Here is a 17,893-nt window from a genome sequence, read left to right as displayed (position 1 = left end):
TCTCTGCTCAAGATTGGCCAAACTTTGTCTTTTGCCGATTTCTTTAATCTATTTTACGATAGTCGACTATACAAATTGTGATGAACACACGATGCTTTTTAATATATCCTAAGAGTACTTTTCAAGGCGCTTCCAATGGTGACAAGTAAAATAGATGTTTTAACTGAACTTATTGAGCAATTTTATAAAATATGAAATGGAGTTCTTGGCCAAAGTGTCGAAATTTTGCATATGAAAGTCTCATACAAGTGGTTTCAGAGGTTGCTTTGGATCGAGGGAAACATTTTGATTCAATATATACCATAGTAAATGTCTTCGTTTTCAAGATGAAAAATGCGATCGTTTGATTGTCGTCAAAAACCATGAGGTACCCCTCATGCTTTTTGGTCGATTTTTGGCCATGTTTTTTTTTGGCCGAAAAAGTTGAGCAAACGTGTCAGAAAGTTACTACTACTCGAGTAAAATTGCTTGGTGTTCTTCCGGCGGCTCAGGAAGGTCTACATGTCAAGATATGAAGGCTTGAAATCTGTCAAATTTAGTTGAATTTTTGCTTTATGGCTTTTATTTACACGGCATGGATCATATCCTTGGTAGCTGAAATCTTCTGGTAGGGCAGTTCTGCAGCCTATGCAACTTCTAATTCGAATAGGAGACATATTGATTTTGGTAAGACCAATTCATGCAAACTTTGATACGATATTTTGTTGGTAAGCTTGATAATAATGGAAATAGAAACCAAGTTTGCTACTTGAACATTATGGTTTTTACGCTCTTGCTTGGCTACGGTAAACCCCATTAAAACTAATATTACCAAATACTAAACTAGACGCAATCTCGCTACACTCGACGATGATACCGCCCTGCAGGCTGTCGCCGTACACATTTCAAATCAGTAATAATAAAAATCAGCTATATAAGTAGATTTTAGACAATCAACTAGTAATTTAGGGAATGAGAAATCAAATTTACTGGTTGAATACTATGGCTTTACACCTTCTCTTTGCTGTGGCCAAGCCCTCATATAGATCAATGTTTCCAAGTGTTGGATTAGACGCCTGATTACCATGGGTTTGCACTTTTGCTTCGCTGCAGTAAAACCCCTATAAATCAATGCTATCAAGTGATGAATTAGATGCATTATTGTGTTCTTGGTAGAGGGGCTAAGCCCTTCCCCATTGTCGGCTTTTCCAGTGGTTTTATTCACCTTTGTCCAGCTCCCAATTCTTCAGAATTCCATTTGAAAGAATGTGGTTGCCTTGTCTATTTTTTTTAAACAAAGTTTTCCAGTATATAGTGAAGATAATGCATATTGTGTAATAAATACTGCCTCGGTAATAAGCGCCTATATCAGTGATGCCAACGCCCATTCTGTTGGTGCACCAGTCCTGATCACTACACAATCATTGTGTTCACAAACAAAATGAAGAGAACTAGACACTACGTACACTGCATTTTAGAAATTTTGCAAAAATGCGCGGTCGGGGAATCGAACCCCGGCCCTTCGCGTGGCAGGCGAAGATTATACCACTTAACCAACCGCGCTCCTATATCTTTGTCGTCTTAATAGATAGATCCAATGGTAGGAGTTAACAAATAACTTAGAGTGTAACTAATAGATTGAGATTATGTTCGAAGATGCTGTTTATTGAATGCATTTACAACTTATATTTATACTATTTCTGCGATCGATAACTACTTAATCAATAGAACTTTCGAGTAGATATAATACTTGATATAGCAACTGATAATCAGATCAATGTCTGCTGCTATCAGTTTCCAGAACCTTCGAGTATACGCTGGCGCCTTTTAGTCGCTTTCTTCAAATCTGGCTTGAATCCAAATTTAGGCACGACAGTTTTTAGAATCCGTTATTATATTATAACAATAAGTAGAGTTTCAAAAAAAAAATATGAAATACTGTAGGGGGAAAAACTGTCCCGTTCGTTCAAATAATCTTGACTTTTATCTAGTATATTGCCAAGACTCAAAAAGAAAATCCCTCCCATACTGTGTTCGACAGAACAGCTAACAGAAATTACAGCAACATAAAAAACTTATGGTTGGACTATATTTTAATCCCAGTATAACCAGCCAAAGTGGGAAGTGTCAAGAATGTTAGGTGGGTAATTCTAGATGATATAAAATGGTTGATATCTTTACTTCCCATAAACGTATCGAAGAGATCTAAAAAAACACCCGCGGTATGCTCAGGATATTTAATACCCGAGGAGCATTTTAAAAGTATAAAAGAAGGTAGTTTTTTCATATTTTTTCTTTATTTCTTTGCTTTCTTATTTTTTTCAAAACTTTCATTATACCTGCTCGTTTAACACAATCAAGATTTGCGCAACACTCTCAAATCTTTGCTCTAACGTGGTCTTTCGTTTTCAAAGATAAAAAATATGTATCCAGGAGTCGGTAACTGTACTCTTACAAGGCTCAGAGAAGTCTATTGCCCTGATCTAGCTATACCTGTTGGCGGAAGACCGAAAAAACTTGGTGCTAAAACTATGTCCCTAGTGTCAAGAGGACTTCGATCAGGTACTTTAGATAGTCCCGGAACAGCGCAAAAAAGTTCAAGATTGATGGGTCAAGATATGTCAATTACTGGCATCCGCAAGTCATTGAGAAGAAATGGTCTTAAATCTCGAAGAAAAGCAAAGATCAATTTTGTTAGCAAGACAAACAAGCGGCTTCGATTGGCGTGGGCTAAAAAGCATAGGCATCTTACTATTGCTGTTTGGTGTTGTTCAGTGTTTTCGGATGAAACAAAAGTAAACCTTTGGGGCTCAGATGGTAATTCGTTTTACTGGACGAATGGTGGCCGAACCATGCAGCGGTATCAAGTCAAGTCTTAGGTGCAGAGAAATGACGGTGGAGTCAAGTTCTGCAGTTGCGTAACAGCAGAGGGGGGTCTGGTTATGGTACTACCATTATCGAAGGCTCAACAAACTCGGGCTTGTATGTCGATATTTTGACGACATCATTGGACGACACTCTTGAGTACTTTGGGAAGATACGGTCTGGTATGCGTTTTCAACAAGACAAAGCAACACCGCATACCTCGGGCATTACTAAGCGATGGCTCACCGACAACGGGCTCAACCTAAACAGAATTACGAACTGTCCAATCCAAAGTCCCGATCTTAGTCCCATTGAACATGTATGGCATCTCCTAAAGCTTCGTCTTAATAAGTGTTCCACTAGATATAGACCCTCTACAAAAGAAGAACTAGAGCGGCGTATTAATATAGAATGGTACAAAATAACAGAAAAAAAGTGCCAAAAATATATTGATAGTATGCCTGCCCAAATCAAGGCTGTCATCAAGAGCAAAGGTGGTTCAACTCACTATTAATGATTTTATAATAAAATGTACATTTTTCTATATTTATTTTTTACACAATAAAATCATTCAATTTTAGTTTTTGAAAAAGTTATGATTTTGTATACAGAGCACTACTTTCATTCAAACGATATATATCTCGACTTTGTATACAAAGAAATGACTAAAAACTAATGCATAAAGACAAATTTTTAAACGAACGGGACAGTTTTTCCCCCTACAGTAGTTGTATTTACTCTGTCAATATTTCGTTATTCTAAACAGCATGAAAATGAATGAGTGCTATTTGATGAGTTTTGGTTTTCAATCAAGTTGCGTTTGGATGGCTATTTTATTACAAACTCCATTCAATACAAAATCAAACTACACCATCGTTTTTCTCTCTATAGATTTCTATACAAGCTGGCTACTTTCAAAGCGAACTTCAAAGAGAAATTCAACTGTTGTAACAACAACGTGAACAATACTGTGTTAACGTAGATCCTACACTGTATAACCTGCCCACCACATTATAAATTTAAAAGACACTTTCCATATTAAACTGTGTAATGGATGCCAGATTCAACAAATGCATCTTATTAACTTCTTGCCATTGAATAAGGAACTTGAATTGTATCTACGGTGTTGTGCCAGAAGGGCTACAACTGTCTATAAAGATTAAGGTATTCTTGATGGGTAGATATGTCTGTGTTGTGCAACAACATGGACAAGCTATGATAAGTGAAGTGCATCTCAGCTATCTAAATACTGAGGTTCACCAGATGTGATAAGCGTTGTACAAGATAAATTGCTACTTTGGCATTCAGAACTTAGTATAAATAGAATAACTCTTGTCTTCATCAATAAATCTTTAGTTTTTGTGTCTGATCTTATTCAAATAAGTCTTTTCTTGTTTTTATAATATCGAACATCTTTTATAAGCTACAAATAATAATCCTTTTATTCTTTGTGCTTAACATACGGTATTTGGATACCCTTTTATTACAAACAAAAAATCATGGTAATAAATGACAGATCAATGGGAAATCAACTAGTTATAACCCTTTGGTCCCTGAACCTTTCAGCCAATCAAATAGCTCCAAAACTCCGCTGACCTAAAAAAAATTTTGCGAGGGTTTCCCCCTGTTTTGATGTGAGGCAAAATTTTAAGCTCCGCTATAGCAATATAGCTGTTACTATCATCAAATTTCCCCCAGGTGCTAGAGCATGCCTTACTTACACCACCTAACTTGAAATTCAGGCATTGAGACCCTCAATCATCACTAAAGTAAGTAGCAATAACCAAGTGAAGGCAGCCTATCCACCTCCTAGCCTCGGATAGAGTCTTGTTGAGCTTCAGGGATAGGCACATCCACACAACGTAAAAATGGTATGCTTCAAAGGAACATAATGAAAGAAAGAAAAGGAAGAAAAGAACATGCTACAGTAGTACTACAGGAGTAGTACAGTAGTATGCAGACAAAAAGGGACACTCACACAGAGTAAGTCAAAGAAAAGCATCAAAAATACAACATCAAAAAATGTTGAAAATAGCTCGCTGTTGTTGCAACAAAAATGCATACATGAGTAACTTGCATGATAATAGTCTGTTGCAAAGGGACACAAACACACACAGTTGCATGAACAATAGTAGTATAAGTGTGTAATGCAACATAATGACTAATGTTGTTTCATGTGAAGCGACAGAGGCAACACAAACAACAATCCACAGCCATATAACAAAGTAGTATTACAAAGGCAATACAGATATATAGCAGCAAATCATACTTGCTGTTCGTACATACGAAGCAACAACATAGCAAGCATCCGCTGAGCTGATCATATCACAGCCAACGAAAGAAAAAAAGCGTAACAAAGCAAAGATCATGAATGCATTATCATGAGAAAGGAAGCAACAATAAAAGCGTCCAGAGAAGCTTTATATCATTGAGACCAGAAGAAAAAAGTTACCACTTACCATAGCCACGGATACACCAGAGAATAGGTAATCACTAGAGATAGACCAGAGAACAAGAAGTATACAACAGAGACAGCAGACCAAGAAAGACCAGACTAGCAGTAGCAACAATACCAGCAGCAACAACAGCAGCAGCATAGAAAAATCGAAGAGCGAGCGACACCAGAAACCAGACAAAGATCAAAGCAACCATTAGACATGACAAACAAAAGAAGCAGACAACAGAGACAGCAGAGAAGTAATGGCAACAGCACCCACGTCAAACAGGCAAAAAAAAAATTATCGAAGCGTAATAAACAAATTCGATTAGTGCTGATTCTACGTCTTCTAGTGCCCGTTATCGAATGGTACCTACTATATTCCACTTCAAAAAAAGCGGCATCAAGTTTTTGCAACAGTACAAGACAGAGCTATCGAAAGCTAGAGTGTTATTATCAATTAAACGGTGTCCAAAACCACCATGGTTTGATACTAAAACGCGTTTTGCAAAAAGGGTAAAAAACTGTGGTATGGAAAAATGAGAGGGCGCTCTACCCGACGTCACGGCCAGTAGATTTGGTCTCAGCCTTCTGCCGTGATGGCAGCCGCAACTGCTGCATTTTAATTTGAAATTGTGCAGTGGGTATTTTCGTGTTCAAATTTGACTTGATCTAACATTCTTTGAACGTTTTTGCTAAATTTGATTATGGAAAATGTCGCTATAATACTTTACTTTCTAATACATTTATAAAGAGTCAATAAAGGCGCATCGAATGATGCTGAATACATTCAACTTTCAGACCAAAAATAATAAGTAATTCCCAAAAATATGGAAACAAGTTTTCTGTGAATATGTCAAAATTTAGCATATAGAAGTCTCATAGAAAGAGTTTTCAAAGTTGCATTTTGTCTTTACGATCAATTTGATCTAATATGTATTATAGGAAAAGTCTTTCCTTTTGACGTGAAAACGCGATCGTTTGATTTTCAAGAATTTTCACTTGCATATACTCATGTGAAAATGAGGATTTTTCATGAATTTGCAATGACCCAAAATAATTTGAGAAAAAGCACCAAAAAGTAAAGCGTGGCCAAGAGAAGGCGTGTGGTGCTATTCCAAGCGCTCAAAACTCTTTGTGGCATGAGTTATTCGTGCTTGAAAATGGCTAGATTTGAACAGAATTCGACCTAAAACAACAGCGAAGTGGATTGCACTGCCAAAAGAGTAAATAAATTACGCTTCTGTCTGATGACCCAGATGTTCTGCGTCGTACAGAACTCAATTTCCAAGTAATAGGCGCTTTTATTTTAATTGCAAGGCTCAGACCTTGCTTTTTCAAATGCACAGTTACAGTAACTTTGACACTTGAGCGTCAATAATTATATGCAAATTTGAAGCTAATGACTTGCTCGGATTGAATCAGGTGCTCATCATGTTAGCAGGATATTTTTGATGGTCGTCCACTACAAAGGTGCCATATCTAGCCGTAGAACTAGACTTATAGTCTATGCACAATGTTAAACACTCATATTTAAGGAGAAATAGCTGTTACTGGACACACTAATAAGTCGGCTTTAGCACGATGGGTGGGGACAAACAATGAAATCACGTACCAAAATGGACTGAACAGAAATTCATGATACCTACTGATGCATTCCATGCCATGATTCATCTGTAATGAAAAAGCCACCCAAACGCAACTTGATTGAAAACCAAAATTCATCAAATAGCACTCATTCAAATTCATGCTATATGAGTCTATTAATAAAGCACTCAAATGTACATCAACAACCATTTAAACATACTAAAGTAAAGATGCATGCTTATACACTATTTTCAGAAATTATTGGGACATTTTTAAAAAAAATTGGTACTAATTCTGAATAAATATTGGGTCTATTTATAATTAAATTTGGGACAAATCTTGAACTATTTTGGAACACTTGCCTAATTAATATTGGGACACTTTTCGAAATTATAATGAGACAAAACTAAATGGGATTTGAGATGAAATCATAGTCGCTTTCTTCGTTATTCATAAAATGTCAGATATCAGAATTTACTACGAAGACGGAATAAATGCTCCAGTCGATGGGCATGGAAACGAAGCTGTTGAAATGGATGTAGACAACGAAGCCTTCCCTCTCGGTGACATTACCAACTACAATACTTATGTTGATAGGAAGCCACCTGAAAGAGAATTGACCGCACTAAAAGAGAAAAAGATTAAAAATAAGAAAAATGTGCCCAAGACTGAATATAACAGCTACACAGACAAAGACAAGGCAAGATTTTTTATCCTTATCTACGACCATGGCATGAATCCTAATCAAGCTTGGAAAGCGCACGGCCATATATCAAGAACAACCGCTTACAGATGGTACGCAAAGGATCAAAAAAAGGTTAACAAAGAAATTGAGGACGATGAAGAGCCAGTTAAGAGAGCAGGTCGACCAAAGATTTTGAACGAAGACCATACGAAGCACCTAAAACTAGAATTTGAAGATAATCCATCAGTAACAATCGAACAAGCTCATGAGAGTCTTGTTAAGGCTTTCTCGGGTTTGACTATCAGCCAAACGACTATTTACAACTACATGACCAATGATCTTGCCTTGACTTTCAAGAAAGCTCATTTCCATTCCAAAGAAAGAAACTCGCCTGAAAACATTCAAAACCGGTACGACTGGGTAGTCAAATGGAGCCAAACCGACATGGATTACATGTCCAACTGTGTTTTCATTGATGAGTCAGCTTTCCATATTAACTTGAAGCGAACAATGGCTTGGTCAGAGAAAGGAACTCGAGCTGAAGTGCCTGTACCTCAAACAAGAGCGAAAACTACCACTATTATTGGCGCAACTAGCGTATGGGGAGTGTTGAATGTTCAAGTGAGGTTGCCTGGAACATCCAACAAGAAAAGAAAGTTAGCTGGCACTTCTTCTGGAAAAGCAACAACAACTGTGGGTACTGTAACTGGCCACTACTTTAACTTTATTGCGAAAACGATTGATATCATGGACCAGCATGAGCAATTCAAAGATTTTTATCTTGTTATGGACAATGCACCCATCCATACAGCCAAGGATATCGAGAGGTATATCATTCAGCGAGGTTACAGATGTGTTTACCTCCCACCATACTCCCCTGAGCTTAATCCTATTGAGCAATTCTGGCATGTGGTCAAGAGTAAACTCAAGAGGGAGAGGCTCTTAAAAACTGAAACACTTTCGACCAGGATTACCGATGCATGCAATGATGTATTGTACAGTGATCTTGAAGGTTCTGCTCGCTACTCTGTTAAGAAATTCGATGTTTGTTTGGCGAAAGAGCCATTGTAATAAATGAATTTTACTTTCTCTGAAAATGTCTCAATGTTTTTTTATAAGTGTCCCAATATTAATTAGGCAAGTGTTCCAAAATAGTTCAAGATTTGTCCCAAATTTAATTATAAATAGACCCAATATTTATTCAGAATTAGTACCAATTTTTTTTAAAAATGTCCCAATAATTTCTGAAAATAGTGTATCGCACATCGTGTGAATGAATCACTCCTGATCACAGTGTATTCAATCACACCCATGATGGTCGTAATAAGTGATGTTATCTTTATCCTAATAAGATCAAATCAATAATAAGCATATTCAAATATAACAACTATGCCCTGCTGCCATAGTTGCATAATATCCCAGATAAAGAGCTCCATACTTCAATAACAAACATCACACTTTAAACCATCAAGGTTACATTAAGTCATGCTATGACAATAGCTCACCCAAGCCCATCAAGGTTACTCAAATCGACCCTTATGGCCAGTGCTCTTGCATTGATTACCACTTTAAATTAAACATCAACAACATTTGCCAGATATCGTCGCAATGGCAGCACCTATTGCATTCTATCATCACTAATCCTACAAGCTAGTTGCAAATGTATAAACACTCTTCTTTTTTTACTCAATTCCAGGATCTTCAGTTCATTTTATACACAAATAAAATACAGTTGATTTCTATTGTATTTTATTATTGCTTTATTTTTTGTGAGATCTATTAAACCTGATTTCACTGCAACATCCTCCTCATGCTAACACCGACTTAGCATGTTCCGTTTCAGTCATTTCTTCTTAATTATCAGCGTTCAACATCGTGGATAGACTTTAAGCCTACTTTTACGATTAAATATGGTATCTCTGCTGTGGACGACCATCAAGGGGGTCCCGCTGAGTTGACAAGCATCTTGATCAATCAGAGCAGGTTCCTAAACTCAAATTTGTATGGTATCACTGACGCTCAAGTTTTAAAATCACTGTATTCGAGCATCTCAAAATGATCTAATTTTTTAGAATAGTGAGTTTTACTTTTATAAGTACAGTATATGCTAATAGAACCGTGTGTTGCAATGGACAGAATTATTACGGATTCATAAGCATAGTCTGATAACAGCAGTATTTGTAAAGAACGTACTCCTCATAGCAGTGTCAACTTCATTATGTCCAAGAAGAAAAAGTAAGCATGGTATTTTAAAAACAGCGCCTGGAATACTTATCTAGAGAGATCATTACTCTAACGAATACTTGATATTAATGCAATATTGCACCTTACGAAATGTCAGCCAGAAGACGTATATCATACAAGATTTTTAACTATGTATTCATTTACCATATTAACAATTTGTGCCTTGCTTGGTTATAATATTATTAATCGCTGTCCTATTTAATGTCTATGCTGACACAGCACATTCAAAACTATATTGTGTTGGTATCCTTTAAGATTTCTTGCTTATAATAACCAGGATAATATCTTTATGCGAAAGACAGCTATATAGCATCTACATTTGCATCCACAATATCATTGATTTATTTAAATATGGCATAACTAATATGAAGGATGATAGAAACCAACTGATTTCCAGTAGTTCAAGTATCTACTAAACAGATCAGTATTAAGAACAGGCGATTGAGAAATGGTAGGCGTCAAAGCACAAGTCTTTTCTGTCTTCCATTCAGACATTTTGAAAGAATCCTTGAACGTCTCTTGGTAAAAAGACAAGAGACGGAAAGCAGGGTTGGTATCATCCTTGGCGAGCTCTTTGACCCATTCTGTAGGCTCAACAATGTCAAAGTTCATGCCAGACCTTTTCATCGCAGTAAGGACGTCGTTCCACTGGATTGAGTGAGGATTGACAATGTGGTAGATGGACTCATCTGTATTTGCAGGTAAATGATACGTTTTCATCATAACGTCAACAATAGAAGCTGCTGCAAAATCGCATGGAATCCAGTCGATTTGTGTGTTCAATCTGGGCATACACTTCATGATGGACCCACCACCGATAAACATGAGAGGGTATTGCTCAGACACGTTCCAAACGCCATTCACAGAGTCACCACAGACTTGACCAAGACGCTCGACGTAGCAAGGAAAGTTTTTTTCAGCTGTGAGGTAATTCAAAAGGATTTCAACCACAAATTTTGATTCTATAATGTTGATGTGTTAGCATTGTAATAGCAAGAGAGGTGGGTACAAACTCACGACTGTATCCGATGTTCATGGCAACATGAGAGTCCAAGGGTAAAGGTTCCTCCGCAATTACAGGCCCTGAAAGAGCGCTGGCAGAGACACTAGACACAAAGTGGACATGCATTGGGTTGACTTCATTGTAAGCAAACTTCAGTAGGTTGTAAAAGGGTTGAATGCATTCCTTGTCAAAGTGGTCAATTGGCATGTTAAAGTTGAGCAACCAAGCACAGTGTTGGACGATTGTTACCTCCTTCTTGAGTTGACGGTAACGCTGCTCAGTCAAACCAAGAAAAGGCTCATTGAAACGCATGGGCAAAACCTCCACACGGCTGGGTTCCAGCAACGATACATCCAGTGAACGAAGTGTAATGGCTTCGACGAGACGATCTCTCAGTTGATGCTCCTCACCACGAATACAGCAGTAAACCTTCCTTACAGTAGGATCCCGTAGCAATTCACGCAATATAAAAGACCCAACAGAGCCAGTGGCACCAGTCAATAACACCACCTTGGGCGTTGATTTATCATACTGATTGTTCGCACGGGAAAAATCTTTTTTGGCTTTTTTGATGTAGGATTCTGCCAATCTTTGAGTTTGATGGTATCGCTCTTCAGTCTGCTCTTGTCTGTCTTCTCCTTTGTTGCTCATCAGCGTTTTCACCATTGATTGAATGCTGTAATGCTGGTAGATAAAGTTGCTAGCTACATGATCAAAATATTCACAGACATGGTTTCGAAGCTGAATAGCATTGATAGAATTGAGGCCAAGGTGGAATAATGATTTCGGATGGTCCTCGATAACCGAGCGTGGAATATCCAAAACTTGTGCTGCACTGTCAATCAGGAAATCCTCAATTTGCTCAAAAGTCCAAGAAGATGTATCGACATTACCACTGCTGATAGCACGAGTTGTTGGTCCTTTCAAAAAGTCCTTGTACATCATTTCAACGGCGTCTTGATAAGCAACTTCAGCCTTTTTGCGCATGACTGTACCTTTGGCAGTGACCGGAAGCTCTTGACCTAATGGCAGGATTTTCACCATTTGAGGAAAGATCTTACTGTGGTTGGGGCATTCATTGTTTGCTTCTTTGACAGCATTATACACGGTCTTGTATATTTTCTCGTCAGAAGAACATTTTGCAAGTTCTGCATTCAATTGGATTAGAGCAGCAGTGCATTGACGGCCATGGCCGATAACAGCGACTTGCTCAACCATTGGACTCTGGCGAATAGTAGCCTCTATCGGCAAGGGGTTTGTCTTTTCACCATTTTCCATGACAAGAGTATCATCACGACGACCAATGTATGTATAATAACCAGGGAATTCAGTGCTTTCGATAAACAGATCTTGTGTACTATAGCCGCCATCAGCGCGATTGGCGATACGAGTGCCCAACATAGGACTACCGGCCTGGATGTAGAGATGCTTGATATTGGGTTCATTCTCATCGTTGGCCTCAAATACGCCGTAAGTTTGTCCTTGAGCATCTCGTTGAAACATTCGCAGAGATCCATAGTTTTTACTATTGCGATCTAGATTACAGGCCATCACCGTGTTGGTTTCTGTAGAGCCATACATGAGACGTACATTGACGTTATTTCCATGAAACCATTCAAATATCTCACGCTTCAATGAGGCACCTCCAGTAATTGCATATTTGAGTCTTTGTACAGCGGCAAATTTATTTGTTTGCTTGAGATGATGGGCCATCTGCTCATATATAATTGGAGGGGCAGCAAACATGGTGACATTATTATCAACAAAAGCTTTGAAAATTTCTTCTTGTGAGGCTGGTAGCTTTTCCAGAAACACCACACTGCCGCCATATGTGGTTGCTGAAAATATGGCAAACAGGCCAAAGGTATGAAAGCTGAACAAAAAAACCATTAGTGATACTCTTGAACTGATTCAATAAAGAGCAATTCTTACAGGGGCGTTATAGGAAGCAGAACATCCTCGGATGTCAAACTATCGAGCTTTTCGTTTGAATTAATCAGAATCTCAAAGGCATTGATGGTATGAAACATGTAATTGTTGCTGAATCCGACAGGTTTAGGATATGAAGTAGTGCCAGAGCTATATATGTAGTGCATTAATGGTACATCTAGCTTGCACTACACACATCATCCTTCTCACCTGTGAGTAATGACTGCAATTCTGTCGATATCTTCTTCAGAGAATTCAAAGTTTAGAAACTCGCAAAAGTGAGGATTTAAAGGTTGTTTCAAAAGGCTGTCAATGTCAAGAGGAGAGATGGCCATCAGATTGACATCAGCGACTTGTGCTGAAGCAGCTTTTCCGATAGACTCGTACTTTGCTTCAGTGATGAGGAGCTTTGATTCAGTTTTCTTAAGAAAGTCAATCACAGCAGCTTCAGAGTTTCGAGGTGAGATAGCAAACATGGGAACACGCAACTTGAGTAAGGCTAGCATAACAATTAGGTAATCGACATTGTGGTCACTGATAAAGGATACTACGTCTACGTCTTGCACGGTACAAGCGTATTTGGAAGCCAAGTTGATGGCCAGCCGATCAGTTTCTTTGTATGATAATGTTTTGAGTACACCGTTGGCATAGTAGCGAACAAACACTTTATCCGCATGAAGCTCTGTTTGCTGATTCATGTAGTTTGTAAAGGCCTTGAAATATTGAGGCACAGACTGACCTAAGGCAAAACTAACGCTGGCAGGTGCATTCAAGGCAGACATGATGAATAACTGATAAACTGGTTTGTATGTAAAATGCTATGAACGCAATTTATCCTTCCTTATATAAGTTTGTAAGAGTCGAGTACAGGTTACTACTGTTTACAAGCATATGTATGTGATCAGCACCGGAGGCCCTAATGAAGGTTGTTCCGTACATGTTATATGCATGCCAACAAATCTACAGTCGTAAGCCAAATGCTGAGTGATGGCACCTTATTTATCATACAACAGTGCTGCTGTATTGGAAACATGAACAAGGTCGCTTTTTGGCTAGCTGTGGAATGCAATGCTATTTATTCATGACAACTGTATGTCTGAGAGATGTGGCTTACTGTCTTTTTTGAGCTATAGAACACAAAAGTGTGAGAGGATAAAACTAAATCACACCAGTGAGAGATAAATAAGCTATTTGTTAATTATTTCTTGTTATGTAAGGATGCGCATCTGTTTATAATGTAGCTATTTTTATACTCTATTTAAAAAAGCCTTTTTTTTTTTACTAGCAATTTTTATCATTTCATGTGCTGTATTATCTGCTGAATGGCATTACCAAGCTGAATGCTATTACCAATGGCCTGAATGATTGTAGTTCCAGGTAATGCATATTAGTAAAAGTAAATTTTACAATCAACTAACGTAAACAGGGCTTAATTAGCGCCTCACTAGAGGAAACAGGCCTAATAGAAATTACAGCCTCGTATCACGATGATTGAGTAGCAATCAGTATCATATTTCAAAATAGCTATACTATGAAACAGCTTTTTTTTAGAGTTCATAAAAATCAGTACTAGTCTGACCTAAAAGTGGGACCATAGTGTGCGCGAAAAAGGAGTGCAATGTAGTATACATGTAGCACCCTATTTTGATCAACGCCAAATGGGATTGACAGGGTAACGCCTGATTTCCAAGCAATCAAACTTTAAATTAAAGCTTATTGCTACTGATGTTTTAAGATAGCCTGCTATCAAGTGAAGCTGAGAGCATGGCTGTTTGCATGTGCTGCATCTGTCCATATCATGTTTGTGAAATCAGAAACAGGTCTTGTGGTGAATAACATCAGATTGAATACCACGTATTCCATACTATGCTGATTTATTTTAAAGGGCATCTTATAACCAGCACTTTATTGTTGAAAAAATGGAATTTCTACATTTGCTTATTCATCATCTTCATTGCCAGCTTCATTTTCTTCATTGTCCCCTTCATCATCTTCATCATCTTCATCTTCATCCTCATCTTCTTCCCCGTCGTCATCGTCATGATCACCGTGATGCTTTTTACCTTTGTACTTGTAATAGTAGCATTTATAATTATCTTCATCATAGTTGACAATGCCGTGACCTATATCACACTCTTCATCGAATCTATTGTAATCATAGAGCCCGAATTCCACATCATCGCCAGCATAATAGTCTTTTCGATGGTGATGATGGTTGTCATATTCGCAAGCAAGAATTTCCTCGTCATGAATGAACCCTTGATCACATTGATATTGTGTTGTAGTAACGTGATGGTGATGTGTATGACATTTGATACCTATTCATCAATGTTAGACTCCTTTGCAACGAAAACCATGTATATAACATTACCTGTTTCTGTTGGACCGCGGGTAGGCATCGGAGCATTGTTAACACTCTTACCTTTTGATGCATTGGTGTTTGATGGATTACTATTACCTGATATGTCGCTACTTTCAGGAGTTTGAGCACTACTGGAGTCAAGATTTAATGATGTTTCACTGGTTGGAAAGAAGTGTCCAGAGGTACTGCCAATATAGTTACCAGAGCTATCGCTGCTTGGCATCTGATCTGCATTACTTGAGTTGGCTTGGCTGTTTATTGCGCTGTTGTTTTGTTCAATATTGTTGTTTGGGCCATTTGAACTCTTTTCGCTACTACTGCTTTCACTACCTTCAGTGCTACTAAGAATATGTTCTTCAGATTGACTTTGGCTGCTTGAACTTTCAGTGCTGCTACCATTCTCCTGGATGCTGCTCTCCTCACTGTTGCTAGTCTCCTCACTTCCACTCTCCTCGCTATTACTGCTATCAAAACCGCTGCCTTCTTCACTGCTATCACTCTCCTCGCTACCGATTTCTGTGCTGCTATTCCCCGGATCTACGATTCCAGGATCGCCAATAAAAGCATCATCCAAAAACACAGGGATACAAATATCTGTTGTAAGACAACTTCCGCCAGTAGCTTGATAATCTTGTATTTCAATACCACTGCCTAGCTAGTGATAATTGTTTGCAATCACCTGGCCAGCAAAAGCACCACGATTCTCGTCAATGATATCGCCTGTTGATAACGCAGTGAACACATATGCTCTCAAGAGCCCCAATAAGCCCAAAACTTACCTTTAGGCATGAGAAAGAATCCTCCAATTCGCCCACCTGTTGTTCTATCTACTTGAAAAATCCCTGGAATATAACCGCCTGTCTCGTTGGAAGGGTAGAAATTTAAAAGCATGCTACACACTCTCATTCCTAGACTTGGCTGGTTTCCTTGGATCGTAATTGTTGTATTTTTAACAACTGGAAGCTGTGCACAAACAGCCATGAGTCATGTTAGAACGACGTCTATGGCGTGGTATATGGTATAAAATCTTACATTGATAATTAGTCGTTCTGACCAGGACATGCCTATCGGGCCATTCCAATTTCCAATGCCATAGTAGATGGCGTCTGGGGACGAGAAAGTGTCAGCATAGGAACACGTTTTGCAGGTACCAAATGTGATTACGCCAAAGCCTGTGGAGCTATACCCAATTTTTGTCAGCGTACCATCACTGCTCAAGTGAAGAGTAGGCTCCATAAGGTGGAATTGTATAGAAGCGAGAATGGCGTTCATTTGAACCAGCCTAAAATCCATGAGGTCAGTGCCTCGATCGTTGGCCACAGGACATGCTTCATCCAACTGTTGTATGTTGTCAGTATTGGCGTCATCTGGCAAGAATGCAGCACCATGCACATGGACATCACTGTACGTGTAATTCATGCTGCTTTTCATACAATCAAAGCGTATGCTGCAAAACTGCTGCTCAAAGCTGAACAATTAGCTCCATATTGCGTGTTGATGGTATAAGCATGGCCAGAGAAATATCCTCCTACTGCCAATGGCCCAATAATCTCATGGGCTTCTGTGGTGATAAAATTGCCAAAAAAGATGGCATTGAATATGCCATACTTGGGGAAAAAATTGTAAGCCATTATTCTGCTATGGTCCTAGTTCACCTACAGCTAATGTTGTCAAGCTTTTGCCACAATTTACACCCATATTAATAAGATTTCCAGTAATGCTTAATTGAGATCCTTGCCCGATTAGGGTTGTTGGAAGCGCTCCTCTCGTGTCTTTCGTGGTTGTGGTTGCGAGTTTCAATGATGTCGTGATAATAGGCTCGCATAGCTGTGCGCGAAGATGGTGGTGACGATAATGCTTGTGATGTTTGTGTTCGATGGGCGTCGTATCTTGTCTCCACCACTTATCGCTCCAGCCTCGAATGTCCCATGCGACTATACCTTGAGCTGATAGCACACTCAGCGCAAGAACAAGAAGCCTCATTTCTGGCGTTTATAAAATGTGATGCGGAAACAAGCGCAACAGAAATGTCCAATTGAATGATCTGTTATATATGTTTATGATTCGGTATTCAAGTATATGATAAAATATACATTATGCACAGCGTTCTAATAGGTATGTAAGCAATCAGCAATTAATATAACTTTAAACTCTCCAAGTTGCAGGTAAACGTATCTAATATATATACTGTAAAACATTCAAAAAAGTAGACAAACAAATCATATCCTTTCAAAAATTTAAAGAATTGTGTGCCGTACAAGATGAATACACCCACCGGCAAAGTCGGCAATGGGGAGGGGGTTTTGGGGAAGAACATAGCGCATCTAATTCAACGCTTGATAGCATTGATTTATAGGGGTGTTTTACCGTAGCGAAGCAAAGGTGCAAAACCATGGTAATAAGGCGTTTAATCGAACACGGTAACATTGATCTATATGAGGGTTTAATTGCATCTACCAAAAACGTGATTCATGCTGTGTAAGTAAACTCTATAAAGCAATAACCAAATTTGCCAGCTTTCAAGCCTTCATATCTTGACATGTAGACCTTTTTGAGCCACCAGAATGACGCCAAATTGTTGTACTCGAGTAGTAGTAACTTCCTGACACCGTTGCTCAACTTTTTGAGGACCCAAAAAACATGGCCAAAAATTGACCAAAAAGCATGAGGTACCCCTCATGATTTCCATCAAAAATCAAACGATCGCTTTTTTCACCTTAAAAATGAAGACTTTTACAATGGTATATAGTAACTCAAAATGTTTCCCTCGCTCCAAAGCAACCTCTGAGACTACTTTTATGA

The 17,893-nt window shown here is 38.5% G+C and overlaps 4 protein-coding genes and 1 non-coding gene across 5 annotated transcripts; 2 read left to right on the top strand and 3 right to left on the bottom strand.

The window, feature by feature from the left end:
* Positions 1–1,471: 1,471 nt before the first annotated feature.
* On the bottom strand, positions 1,472–1,542 carry ATC70_006293. The gene has a single exon. It is a non-coding gene; the product is annotated as a tRNA-Gly (tRNA).
* Positions 1,543–2,510: 968 nt separating this feature from the next.
* Positions 2,511–2,858, top strand: DID4_1 (ESCRT-III subunit protein did4; the record flags this gene model as incomplete). The annotated part of the gene is made up of 1 exon (XM_064825569.1): positions 2,511–2,858. The coding sequence occupies one exon, from the start codon at positions 2,511–2,513 to the stop codon at positions 2,856–2,858; it is 348 nt and encodes a 115-aa protein (XP_064676787.1).
* Positions 2,859–7,325: 4,467 nt separating this feature from the next.
* On the top strand, positions 7,326–8,624 carry RPB8 (DNA-directed RNA polymerases I, II, and III subunit RPABC3; the record flags this gene model as incomplete). Its single annotated transcript, XM_064825568.1, has 1 exon — positions 7,326–8,624. The coding sequence occupies one exon, from the start codon at positions 7,326–7,328 to the stop codon at positions 8,622–8,624; it is 1,299 nt and encodes a 432-aa protein (XP_064676786.1).
* A 1,533-nt stretch (positions 8,625–10,157) lies between these two features.
* CIC1_1 (proteasome-interacting protein cic1) lies at positions 10,158–13,511 on the bottom strand (the record flags this gene model as incomplete). The annotated part of the gene is made up of 4 exons (XM_064825567.1): positions 10,158–10,759; positions 10,815–12,673; positions 12,733–12,879; positions 12,940–13,511. The coding sequence occupies 4 exons, from the start codon at positions 13,509–13,511 to the stop codon at positions 10,158–10,160; spliced, it is 3,180 nt and encodes a 1,059-aa protein (XP_064676785.1).
* Positions 13,512–14,667: 1,156 nt separating this feature from the next.
* Positions 14,668–16,510, bottom strand: uvi31 (BolA domain UV induced protein Uvi31; the record flags this gene model as incomplete). The annotated part of the gene is made up of 4 exons (XM_064825566.1): positions 14,668–15,047; positions 15,101–15,742; positions 15,871–16,054; positions 16,124–16,510. The coding sequence occupies 4 exons, from the start codon at positions 16,508–16,510 to the stop codon at positions 14,668–14,670; spliced, it is 1,593 nt and encodes a 530-aa protein (XP_064676784.1).
* Positions 16,511–17,893: the final 1,383 nt, after the last annotated feature.

The sequence above is a fragment of the Mucor velutinosus genome (genome assembly GCF_035048745.1).
Source record: "Mucor velutinosus strain NIH1002 chromosome Unknown tig00001545, whole genome shotgun sequence".
In the NCBI taxonomy this organism is placed as follows: domain Eukaryota; kingdom Fungi; phylum Mucoromycota; class Mucoromycetes; order Mucorales; family Mucoraceae; genus Mucor; species Mucor velutinosus.
Note: the sequence above shows the minus strand (reverse complement) of the source record. Positions and strands in the feature narration are given on the sequence as shown.